Below are 13,669 nucleotides of genomic sequence, written 5' to 3' on the forward strand. Positions count from 1 at the left end.
GGTAAGTTGAAACTAGATATAGCCTTGATACCAAATTTGGTACTACTTCCTGCTAGCCAGGAGGATATAGCGCATCTATATACATTTATTTAAGCAATTATTTATCTTAACATACATTTATTCAGATTTAATTTTCACATTCATTTATTATGTTAGAAAGATGGTGAATGGTGTATTTCTCATTCACTCGATTTTTTTTTAGTTATGATCTGTGGAAAGTTCTATTTGGGTGAAAAAAGTCTTTTTAAATGAATTCTAGTAATTAAATAAAACTACCTTTAGTATGGATACAGAAGGGGAAAAATTATCAAAACATGTTTTGCTCTTAGAACTAATCAATTTATTAAGCAAATAAAGTGTTATCTGTAGTTAGTAAATTGAACAGTCTGTTTCTGGTCACTATGTCCTTCAAGATTTTAGAACTAGTAGAGCTCATCCTTTCACACCTAGCTTTTTCATAGATTGGAAGAAGTAAGCCAGCTTCCCTGCTTTTTCTACTCTTAGTTGGTTCCTTAACTTTGGATGAACTAGCCATTGAAGTGAACAGTTGAATAAAGTGAAAGAAAGAAAATATTCTCTCTGCACCCAACAGAAGAGGCTACTGCTGTCAAAAAGCCTGTTTAGCATTTCTACAAGCTCTGGTTCCATGTGCTTAGCCAGGGACCTCCCCCTGCTTAGTGGTTTCATTTTCTTTAAAGCTCTGGAAGCAAATAGATATTGTTAACTCTAATAAAAATCATTTACATTTTAAAAAATACATATTAAGTTTAGGTCTTAGCATATATTGTCATCATTTCATGTTGAAATTTAAATTTTTTTGAAGTAATTTAAATTTTAAAAAGGATATTCTTTAAAAAAAATAAAATGATGATTTAATCCACCCTAATATGGTTGTACAGCAGATCCAACTATAAATCTGGAACAGAAGGCCCATGTCTTCCTCCCAAATGAGAGTGCAAGCTGTTAGCCAACAAACAGGCCCTTTTGGTCTCCGGTTACAAAGAGAGACCAACCTTCAGACGTACCTTGCCTCCAGAGACAAATGCCAATTATTATATCTTACTAGAAACTTCCTTTTTAGGAGACCTGTTTCATAGTTACCTCAACATGGCGGGTTAGTTCTATAACATTATCACGGTAATGGATTACTGGATTTTCCAAAATTTCATCTAGATACAGAGAAACTAAGCTACTTCTCACCTATTAAATATCAACACTGGTCAAAATGCTTTAGCGATTGCTAAAAGTCACACTATGCTGCAATGGAAGAATACTGAACCCAAGAAGTCTAAAAACCATCATCCCAGTTGATGAAGTCCTTCCATACTTAACAGAAACAGCTGTAGCTTATCTAGAAAGCCAAACATCAGTAACTGAACTTGACAAGGGACTTTATATCCGATAACTCAATTTGCTGTGCCCCTTTTCTACCCACACTCACCATATCTCCCCCCCATGATTACCATGCTTCCCAAAAACCTATTTATGCTTTGAAGAGGGTCTTAGTCATGAATCCTCTCTCAATTTATTCTATAGCGCAATCAAAAGTTGACTTTTACAATAATTTCCATAGCAAGAAATTGATATCAAACCAAGATTTGGACTTCAAAGGATCTAGGTGTAAGAATTTAGGAATGAGAAATGCTCTGATTAAAATATAGTATCAGAATAGAGGGAATATGTAAATTACTGGACAAATACATAAGTGTTCTCTCTTGTCAAGTTTATTCAAATGCTAAAGTCCCTCAGACAAGATTTAATTAGAATAACCAAATGTCAACACTGTTCCAGGGTTAGTGATGCATAGTGATCCAAAGCATGTTTCTTTTGCGTGCAAGTCTTAAATGACCAATTTCAAATAGTAGTCATTGTAAAAACATAGCAAGATTCCCTACAAAATCATGCTTTAGTCCTCTTTCTCCTATGAGCATGTCACGCCTACAGACGTAATGTAAGTCCTCAGCTGGTGACAAAGTAAAGTCATAAATATACTGAAAAGGCAATGAAAGATCATATTTAACAACTGGTCAAAGTGATTGCATTTGCAGCTTTTTGATATTAAGTTTTCTAATCTGTTGGTGCAGATTCTCTTTGCTTGTTGCATGCAAGTGCTTTCCCCAGAAAATGACAGTCTCTGCTCAACAAAATGATGTCACATTTGTCTTCATTGCCTCAGTGCACTAGATGGACTGCTTGAATTTGTGGAGATGCAATACTGAATTGCCACACAACGGTTTGATTCCGCCCCCCGCCCGAAGTGATCTTGAGTCAAGTTTCTAAAACCCTACAACAGATTACTGTCTCTCTTTGCTTGGTTTATAAATGTTGACAGTTTGTACATCCTTTAGAGATTTCTTCTTGATATGCCAAGGCAGAGCAGTTAGTCCCTTTGTGTTTGCTCACGTCTTCTCTTCATTTGTTCATGGTTTGTGGTTTGGTTGTTGATTTTTTTTTTTTTAATTAAAGAGTCCTATACAGGAAAGCACTCATGTAGTAAACAAGCAACATTTCCTTAAGTAACAGTGCTTTCCTTTGACACAATACTACCAGTAAAGAGTATGCAGCACCCTCCATTTCATGCCTTTCTAAAAATCAAAATGTTTCAATAATTTATGTTGCGGGAAACTCCTAATTCCAGGCCTATAATAGATTGCCAGATTCAGGCAATCATCCAAGTAAGGATGCAGTTCTTTATTGACCCACCCACATTATAAATTTCTAAGACAGATGAATAGTATATATACACTAAACTGTGAAAGACTTTTCAAAAATTTTAAATTCAAGTTTCAGCAGTTTGTGTTATGTTACTTCAATTCTTTACCTGCAATAACTCCCTGCAGCTGTCAAGCCCAATATCCACAAGAATGCCCTTCACCTTTTTTCGAGACTTCCTGATATTATCAAGATTTTGAACAGGAATTTGAAACATTTTGCACTTTTCCTGAAAGAGAAAGACAAAAATAATGTGATGGAACATTTGTACATGCACACTTATGCTTTGTAGTGTTATAGCAATATTAATATCATGGGAATGCTTCCCTCAGAAGTCTACTTTCCAGCATGAAAAGCAAAATGCTTTGAACAAGAAATTGTTCTTCATTAGTATATGATCTTATGAGATCACTTCCTTATTCTAAAACAAACATGCATGTTCTTATGTTAACCCAAGATTTCAAAAAAATTCAAATTCCTCCCACCCTGACTAAAAAGTAGCCAAATTTCTATTCTTCATTCCTGTTTGGTAGCTATATTGTGATCTTCAGCATGGAAGCCTGAATACTTCAATTGTGCTAACTTCTGACTATATTTAGAAAACAACCACTTCACCTAGTGGAGATATAACATGCAAGTGAAAATGTGATGCTATTTCTGCCTCCAAGGAAACTGCATCGTGTGTGTGTATAGGGGAGTACTTTTTGCCATGTATATGCTCAGATATCTTTTAAGTACAGTTGTTAATGAAATCAGGATTTCCTGCAACTGCTCCTATCAACCACTACCTTGCTTAAGTGACATGGAACCAGACATTGTAATACAAGACTAATGCAGTTTTCCAACCTGCAAAACTCCACCACTTCAAAACCACGGTGGACAGCTGAAGCCGCAAATGTAAGCTGAATTTTAAAAATATTTGTAAATAATGGTATGGCTATAGTAGTGCTTCTCAGCAGAAATCTGTGTGGATTTCTAACATTGTATAGATTTATGGGATGACTATATCTCACTATCACCCAGGTACCCAAGCCAGACAAGGGTAAACCTATGTATGAGGAAAAGCTGGCTGAAGTTAAATCCCAGCAAAATAGAAGTTCTGCTGTAGGCAGAGGGAATTACTTCTTAGAGACCACCACCACCACCGCAAGCCCCTCTGTTTGAAGAAACATGCCCACTGATCATCAAGACAAGTATGCACTTTAGGACTTCTTCTGTGCTTCCCATTAACTCTAGCCTCTTGTACAGCCGCATCCAGGAGAAACTCTACCATCTCCAGCTGGCCAGAAGACCGAATCCCATCTCTGATGGCCTAGCTTTGATAAAACACACCTTCATCAACTCCTATTTGAATTCCAACAATGCTACTTATTTGGGCTTCAAAGCATCAGCCCTGAGAAACTGAAACTGGTGCAGAATACAGCAGCATGCCTACTCAGTAACATGTTACTAAAAGAACAGAGAACTGGGTGATATGCTTACACACGCAGTTCTGTGAGGATCCAGAGAAGGTCTCAGTCCTTATTTCCAAAATCTAAGTCGTCCGGGAGCAGATCACCCAAAAAAAAAACAAACAAAAAAAAAAACAACACCCACCTGCTTCACCTTTCAGAATCTCGAGTGCCCTCAACAGCTCCATTTCTCAAAACAAGAGAGCTGTCCCTTACCAGAATAAAGCTTACCTCTACAGAAGACAGGATTTTTCTTGGGGTCTGACCCCCAGACCGGAATTCTCTCCCACAGAAACTATGAGCTAACACAAACCCAATCTACATCCCAGTCCAGATGGAAAACACATTTCTTCAACCTTTAAAATCCTTCCAACAAATAAGCATCATAACTTATGTACACAAAACCACCTGCTATTTTCCTCTCCTCATCCCCCACAGAAAGGGAGCCCCATTTGTCAGATGCTAGTCTCCTTGGGTTTTTTGTTTTTAAACAAACTCTGGAAGGCATTCGGATACCATGGGAATAGATAAATCCTTATTCCAAATTAAGATCAAGTGGAAATTTGGACACTTTAAAGTTCTAGTTTATAACCAATGCTACTATTGTATCAGATTATATGCACCAGACTCCATGGTCTACTATACAAGAACACAGTTGATAAGATGTCACGATGATCAATTCAGCCACAAGAAGATACGGGTTCCAAGTCCACTGGAAATATTTCTTCCACCATTTGGGTGATCTTCCTTCTCATTCAGAAGCATCAATGTATCAATTAGATGAAGAAAGACTTTCCATAAGAAGCAAACTATCTACCAAGATAGAACCATCAGTTTACTAAGACAGCACTAATAACCCATGTCCATACTTTTCAGTCCTGTTTTAACAAATCAAATGTCTTCTAAAACTGAAGGTCGGGATTATTAATCCAGAAAAAACAATATTCTTGAACATAGCTGGCTTTATATATTCCAATTTTCAAGATGCAGTTCTTCAATCCAAGAGATGTACATTCCACAAGTACTTAACACAATGCTTGGAAGCAAGATTTCAAATTATCAATCTACTACACTTCGATAATCCATTTAAAATATACAACACATTTTCTTCTATCATAAATCAGGAATTCCAATTTTCTGAGCTTGTTTTTCTAAGTCCTCAGTTTCATTTTCTCAGTTCACAATATTCAGTATTTCACAGCTAGAATAGTGTATTATCCATCCATTTTTATTTCCATGTCATTAGTTGTTTTGGTTTTTTAGCCTTCAATCTTTAACCAAAACATTCCGTATGTTACATCCTGAACTACTGCCAATCTTTTGCTAACAACTACCAGCTTCTTGCCAACCAAAGCCAACACTGGGTCAACAAAGCAAATTCAGTAACATACACTGTATGAAAATGACAGTTTGTCTTACCATCTTGGCTACTGGATGTTTGGGAGCAGAGTGACAAAAACTATTACTAAGCAAAGTTTATTTTAGTTACTTCTGGATGTAAACAGCTCCCAAAAAATTAATAATTCACATAAGTTTCCAAAAGCATTCCATTATTAAGTGCAAAATCCAAACAAATCTTATTAAATAAGAGATTACAGTACTTGCTATCTTTATTGCTGATCTTGCAGTCTTGACACATGAATTGTCCTTAGATCATTCACATAGCCCTTAGTGGTATTTTGTCCATTAACTTTTTTCCTTTAAATATTGTCTGACTAGGGTAACACTTCCATAACAGTATTGTATTGGACCTGAGTACAGCATGAGGTTTTCTCCACTATTTTATAGCATATGAACAGTAATATTCTCCATATTAAATCATGCAAACATGATCTGCTTTTCAACCAAGAGAAGACACCACCAAGACTGCAGACTCCTCCTACCAGTACAATGTTTACTATTGAACACTGTTCCAAGCAACATAGTTCAAATATTACATTATGAATCAGAGAATCACTTAACTAAAATTAGTGTGCTTGAAGACCATATCTGTGAATCCAAAAAATTAGCTAAAATTAACAATTTCACCCCGTGAAAGAAAAAGGTGACCTGAGAATAAAAAACAAATTGCACTTCTGATTTATGAGAAAGGCTGAATGGTTTAAGCAATTCCCCCCCCCCCCCCCCTTGACATTTACATTGGAAATTCGGGTTCTGACTAGCCTAGAAGGCATACAGAGCTAAGAGCTGAGAAATTGAGGAAGGAATTTTTAGTCAGACAGTTAAAGAAGGTATGGGGATGCTTTTTTTTTTTTTTTTTTTAAGATTCCCCACCTATTTAAAATTTTCAACATACATACATATTGAAAAAGAAAGTGTGTTTCAACAATTCAACATCTCAACCCTTCAATTAATATGTCAGCTAACAATATTCATCTTCAGACTCTCTACAAGTCCTCCACCAAAATCAGGACAGACCAGAATTGATAGTCCTCTTATTTCTAAAGGTAAGACAGAAGAAGGGAAACATAGCAACAGCAAAAAAAGGCATATGCACAACTGTACAAAAAAAAGTCCTTTTGCAGGTCAACTTTAAAGTGAGCATGAGCTGTTGGAGATATAGATGTGGCAAGTTCCATTCCAGTTTATACAGACTAATATAAAGACTCTCAAATAAGATAGAGCACACCTACTGTATAGGTGACAATTGCAAAAGAAAATACTATTCTGTATAACCTCCCCCCTTCACATTTAAAGCAAAAAAGCAGATAATCAAAAACTATAACTGAAGTTTGCAAAGTCTGATTACTTCAATGAACTACATTTTCTAAGAGTGAACTAGCAGACTTTTGGAAAAATAAAAAAAATGGGGGGAAGGAAGGTTCAATCATTCTTTTTAGAACCTGAAAGAATATATGTCAACTCTACAGAGTTTAACACACACATTTGAATTCTAAAGCAAGATATCAGGGGAAGAACTCATTCTCTTTACATGTGAGGACTTCAGATCAAGATTTTGCATTTACCCTGAAACTGCTATCACAATGTCAAACATTCATGTTTGTTGTACTCAATTGTCACAAGGAAAATGTAGAACTTTGCATTTTGGTCCTGATTTGTAAATAAAGAAAAGAGATTTTTCCAATCTCTTGCTTTAGAATGCAAGAGTACTTGAAATTTTCAGTTGATTTTATATATTTTCACTTTATTAGGCACTTTTTAAAAATTACATGAGATTCAGTTCACATTTGAGCTTCAATTTTATCCAGCTGCATGTTATTCAGCTGAAGAAAAAAGAAATTAAGCATTAACTTAGTACTTAAGCAATACATAAAAATATTAAAAAGGAGCTAAAATAAGTTAACTTGTAATTTCACAAGCACACCCCTCAAGTGAGCAAAACAGTTTTCCTTAGCTAAGGAAAACAGCAAACAATTTAAATACTAACAGCTGTTTTATTGGAAACTAGTCATAATTTAAGACAGTTTATACTATATTCTCAAGCAGTAAGTGATGAATGTTTTATTGGAATACATATCAGTCTAAGAAATCGATTCATTGGAAACTGTTCCTTTAGTTCTGAAGCATGGAAAGGAAATCAAATTAAAAATTTCCTGCAAAACAACTGCTATTTAAAATTATAGCTTTGTTATTCTGGAGTGTATATTCCCTTAGGGTTACTCTCTGTATAATAAACTAAAGAGAACAACACAAGTTTCATTACACTAACTTTGGTTTCCTGCCATATTCTAAACACGGAAGTCTCTCCCTAGCTCAAAATGCAGCTATCCAGATAAGAGGAGGAGGAGGAGACTGTTCTAAAAACAAACTTTTAGGGCTTCTCTACACAACCAGTATTGCTATAGTGGAATAACTAGCCATATCGACACTCCATTGAGTGTCCATATGGGGAGTTATTCTAGAATATCTTCAGCGTGATAGTTATTCCACTACAGCAGTGCTGGTCAAGTTCCCTGTGTAGAGAAGCCCCAAAGATAGAATCATATTTATTTTACTACAGATATGCCTATCAATTTCCCACATAGATAGGCCCTAAGACAACCCTGATTTATTTACACATTAGCTACCACTCATTTTCACATTACAACACTATGTCATTAGAATGTATCTGAAACCATCAAGCTTACAGAAGGGCTCTGCCTACTCCCTTCCACTATTCTAGAGCGGTCCCGAACCAAAGTACAGGTTAGGGTTGGGGAACTACATCTGCATGGCCTATAAAGAAGAGATTTGGTTTTGGAATGAGGATGTTGTCCTTCCCATCTGTGTTACCTGAAGTCTGACGGCCAGAGGACTTCACAGTCATTATGGAATGTGCACAAGAGGCAGTACACTCTGAACAAGGCAGCCAACTAACTCAATCCTTTCATCTTCCCTTTAACCTCTCTTCCTTCTCTGGATGATGTGGGTTTTAACTACTGTGAGTTTAAAACAAAAACAAAAACAGATCAGGCGACAAGTGTATGTTGAGGCTCAACCCTGCCACTGCCTGCAGGAGTGTTTTTCAGAACTGCACACCCCTGAGTTTAGAGGTACTGTGTATCCCTTCTATTACCTTGTTACAGTTACACACCCCATGCACTTTTCTATAGTGCAACATGGCAGGAAAGCGGGGGAGGGGGACAGGCAGGAGAGAAGCAGGAAGAAGAGCGCACTGCCCTCTGTATCACTCTAACTCCATGCAGGGTAGGGTACCCAGGAAGCATCCTCCACCTCACCTTCCAGAACTTTCTAGACTATCAGATCTACTGCACATGCTCACACATGCTCAGTACCAACATTCAAACACATCAACATTCCAGGCATGCTCACTGTCCTTCTTTGCCTCAGAGTTACAACCTCCTGACCTTTCCCCTACTTTGGTTATTTACCTCAGCTGACCTTTTCCCTACTTTTGTACTACACATGCTCAGAAATATCACGTGACCTGCAGCTTCCAATGATGCTGTGACTCTTGCTTATTCAAAATGGAGGTCAAGAATGCACAATGGAATCTAGGGAATTTCTCTGGTATCAACTCCATGCGGGGTATCCAGTGGGTACCAGATACTCAGTATGTGGAGGATGTATCCCACGCTGCAAGTCCCAAGGAGTTTAAACCTTTTGTGCCCCCAGGGGAGCTGGGACCAGGGCACACCCCCCACCCCACTGCCCAACCCCAGCCCTGGAGCGAAGAGGGGTGGCTTTGTGCGGGGGGGGGGCTCCTCACTGTACTGGTTTGGGGGGGGGGCTGACGAGTAAATGGAGCAGGTACAATGTACGCTGGGGCAGGATGCTCTGCGCTGGGAGGGGGGTATATACATAGAGACACTCGGGTCCGCTCTAGGTTGCCTGGGCCGATCCGCCTCCTGGGCGCCTGCCGCTCCCAGCTGGGAGGGCATGGCCAGCCCGTGCCCCGGCGCGCCTAGGGGAGCACGCCCAGCCTGCCCGAGGATACAATCGCTGTGCAGCGCGGTCCGTCTCGGGCGCTTGGACTAGCCCTGCCGCGCTGGGGGCGGGCGCTCCCTGTACCTACCCGGCCAGGCTGTAGGGGGAGCTCGCCCGCTCCTCGCCGCCTCCGCCTCCCCGGTGCGTGGGTCCGCGCGGCAGCCTCCGCCTCCCGCTCCTCACAAAGCCAGCCCCGCACCGCGCTGCGCCGCCCGCCTCGCCGGCTCCTCCTCCCGGCCCCGGGGCCGCCCGCTGCGCCCCGCTCTCAGTCACAGAACGGCGGCAGCAGCAGCGCCAGCGTCCTGGCCCGCCTCAGGCTCAGCCTCTGCGCGGAGCCCCCAGGGCCCCGCTCCCATCCATCCGCCTCCGCTGGCTCCTTATCCAGCCCAAACCAGAAAGAGAAAATGGCGCTCGATTTATCCCAGGAAGTGACGTTGTACTCATTTGCATACCAGGCAGCAGACCAATAGGGAGAGGGTTTGTCCAAGGCTCCTATTGGCTCCCTCCATCAGCTCCCTAGGGAGAGGCTAGGTACTAAAGGTGCAAAATGTTGGGGGGCTGAACCCCCTATGGGTCCCCCTAACTCACCTGTTACCTCCCTTACCTTCCCATCCTGTTCTGGTCCTTCTGAGTGGGCACAAGGGGTGGCTATCACTAGGTTTTGAGATGATCATGTGACGTCATCCTGAAGAGGGCGGGGTCTGATTTCACTCCATCAATAACACCACGTGGTCACCCAGCAACCCTGACTTCATTTGCATGGGATGTTGGGTAAAGCCTCATTTGCATCTGCAGGATTATCAGATGCCCACCCACATCCAGCAGCCAATAGGATTATGCCATGTCAAGTGACAGTGTTTCCCATTGGAGGAGAAAACTAGTGGTCCAAGCTCTTTAAGCAGAAAATGTTTCCACACACATGGTTTACACTCTGCCTGAACTAGTAACCAGGAACCCAAAAATGTGGTTCCCCAGTACAACTCATTGTGCAAATACTGTGTAACTAATTCATAATGTGACATCTCCTTCTCCCAAAAAAAAGCATGGATAAAGTTGATTGGCTGAGTCCACTTCAGGATAAAAAGTCTGCAGCAAATTAAAAAGAAAGTTCACAAGAGGCTATTCTAAACTAATGGGAGACATTAAGAAATGTGAGGAGAATACAATGTGATGGAGACATCAAACTATGTAGTAATACAGTGATTAGAGGTGAATGGCAGCACAGATGGGGATCTATTATTGTGTAGATCAATTGGCCAGGAAGCTGATTTTCAGCATTCTTACTCTTTGATGGTTTGTATACTTAACAATTTTAACCAAATAGGTGATTTTCCCTGCCCATGTCCATGTATGCTCTTGAATCAGCTATGGTCTTCTCTCAAGTCTATGATCAAGCTTGTTTTTTGAAGAATATGTGACCTATAAGAAAAAGATATCTTCTTCATAGATATCTCTTTTGAGGTAGAGATATACAGTATCTATTTATAAGATACAGACATACATTTATGAAGACACTATTATAGTTTCCTGCTATTACAAGAGATTTTTTTTAAATGAAGTTGAAACATAGAATTTACATCACCATCAACAGTACAGATGTCACCTATATTGCTGACATTGGAAATGACTTCCAGAGGTTTGAAGGGAATCTTAGCAAAGACCTGGATACTCTGCCTAGTGACTTTTAGCAATGGAGACTAAGGGCTTGTCTACACTGTCTCTGAAGTTGATGTAAATTATGTCGCTCAGGAGTGTGAAAAAAACACTCTCCCGAGCGACATAACTTATCGACTTAATGTGGTGTCTACACCGCGCATGTTGGCTGGAGATGCTCTACCGCCGACATAGCTTCCGCCTCTTGTTGAGGTGGATTAACTACATCAACAGGAGAGCGTGCTCCCATCAATGTAGTGCGTCTTCACCAGATGCGCTAAATTGACACCGCTGCATCAATCACAGCGGCGCTGATTTAGCATGGTAGTGAAGACAAGCCATAAGTCTCAGTGAAACCAAGAAAATGGCAACTACTTTCTGTCAAAACAATTGTTTTGCCAATCTATTTTGACCTATGCCCCAGGTTGGCTATTCCCTCCAGTTGTCACATATTTGGGAGTATAATTCGACCTAGACTGACATACCAGCCCCACCTGAAACACCTGATAATAAAGATCTCTGCCTATACTGCCTTGATACAAAAACTATCGGGAACTTCCTGGGGAACAGACCCTTAATTCCTTCATACATCTATTTTGGCTCTCATGTTTGCTCCAGCTGAATACTGCTCTGAGGCTAGCGGTGCCGTCACACTCAGCTTGTCCACAGGGGGCTAAACTCAGCCATTTGTATTATTAGTGGCTAACAGAAGAATAAACTAACCTCCAGTCAGTATGTGCTAGTGCAGATAGCTCTGCCAGACCTTCAATGAGATGTCATTACTTTAAAGTTGCTTGGAGGGCTGTAACAGATGGAACTAGCTGATTATATCTCCAGCTAACAGATGCCACATTCTCAGATAGGAAACAACACACAGTACCAACTCTAAGGTCTGTTGATATTCAAGGGAGGAATCCCACTCCTGTGGACCAGGTGTGATAGCATGGCTGATCTCTTGACACCCCTTTGCTATGGTAGCTCACGCACTTTTAGATGCATGCATGGGTGATCAGCACTACCAGCAGCTGAAAACTATGTCTGTACAGAGAGGAAGCTTCCGTGGAAAAGAGAGTAACACACCAAGTAAACTGAAGAGTTTGTCATTGCATCTGCCTCCTTTTTCATTTGATTGTAGATCCTGGACCAGGCTTAATAGGCCACGCTCTATTTCATCCAGAGTTGCTACAACTATGCTCTTGCTTGGCGTGGTTTCCTCCCCCCATTGTGACCAAGGAACACCGTTGCAAACAATAACTCATGTGGAAGAAGAGTGCACCACCCACAGCTGGAGGGCGGTTTACAATGACTATCCTCTCCACATACAGAAGACATCCTCTGGTTATGGAACTTGGACATCGCGCTCTGATATCTACACACAAGAGAAGACATCAATGCGCCAATAGATAATAGCAAACAAAGGCAAGAAATACTCAAAGAAAAAAATTATAAATATGATTTTATTCTATTAGAAATAACAACACTTTGACTCACTGTGTATCACTTTCATCTTCAACTGCTTTACAAATGAATTAATATAATTAGGGTTTTTTTTTAAATATACCCAAATGGATGAAATTATGGCCCCATTTAAGTCAACTGGAGTTCTGCCATTAATTTCAGTGGGGCTGGACTTTCACTCAGTGCAGCTATAGACAGACCATATACAAATCTATCAGTTGAGCAAGTCCTATAAAAAGCTGTCAAAGTCTAACAGAACTAGACAATGTATTCATGTTAAAAAGTAAATACTAATAAAATATTCAGTTATGTACCAAAATTGTTATCAGTCACTTTTATAAAAAAAACAACAGGTAAAGGAAATTTCTGATCTTCATATTCAGTGTTCCAATAAGTACACTATCACTTTATTAGTTTTAAAACTTATTGATATAACATTTTTAGACTAATAATTTCTACCACATTGCAATTTTGATTGATCATCTATTATGTATGTATTCAATAATGGTGTAGAAACAAAAAGAGATCAACAACCATTTACGTGTAAAGGAGACAAGCTAACAACAAAAGGAAAATGTATCATACTTGATAAAGTTATACCATATTCCGCATAAGAAAATCTGTTATTGCCAATACCAGAAAAGATGAAATTTCGTAATTGATTTACATTATATATTTATAATCAAATCACTGACTATAGTCTAATAATCCATAAGAGTCAATAGTAAAACATTGTAGCTGCTTAGAAGCACAAACTTTTCCAAAAGCACAATGGCCAATACATCCCACATAATTAATATTCATACATTTTGTTGTAACAAAGCATAATAGAACAAATAGTATCTGGTTTTCCAAATAATTGTTGTGCTAAATTATAAAATGAATTAGAAAAATTACCCCAGTTGTCTTCTAAATTCACCTTTAGGCATTATAATTGAATTGCTGAGTTTGTCTAACCTTCAGACAATATTTTATAGTTATTGCACTCAAAAATTGGACTATTTACG

At 39.4% G+C, this 13,669-nt stretch overlaps 1 protein-coding gene across 6 annotated transcripts in view; it reads right to left on the bottom strand.

Moving 5' to 3' along the window:
• ADNP2 (ADNP homeobox 2) overlaps positions 1–9,990 on the bottom strand; it is a 32,331-nt gene extending 22,341 nt beyond the window's left edge. For 2 of the 6 annotated variants that reach the window (XM_065585102.1, XM_042860464.2), the window contains exons 1-2: positions 9,640–9,990; positions 8,397–8,542 (exon numbers count right to left, since the gene is read on the bottom strand). Coding sequence is in view for 2 of the 6 variants with exons in the window: in XM_005281425.5 (XP_005281482.2) it covers positions 2,822–2,929 (108 nt within the window). In the remaining 4 variants the exon portion in view is untranslated. Of the gene's footprint in view, positions 1–2,821; positions 2,942–8,396; positions 8,543–9,639 lie in introns of all 6 variants that reach the window. The other 4 variants (XM_042860466.2, XM_042860465.2, XM_005281425.5 and 1 more) reach the window with 3 other exon arrangements.
• Between the last annotated feature and the right edge of the window lie 3,679 nt (positions 9,991–13,669).

Source organism: Chrysemys picta, chromosome 2 (assembly GCF_011386835.1).
Source record: "Chrysemys picta bellii isolate R12L10 chromosome 2, ASM1138683v2, whole genome shotgun sequence".
Classification (NCBI taxonomy): domain Eukaryota; kingdom Metazoa; phylum Chordata; order Testudines; family Emydidae; genus Chrysemys; species Chrysemys picta.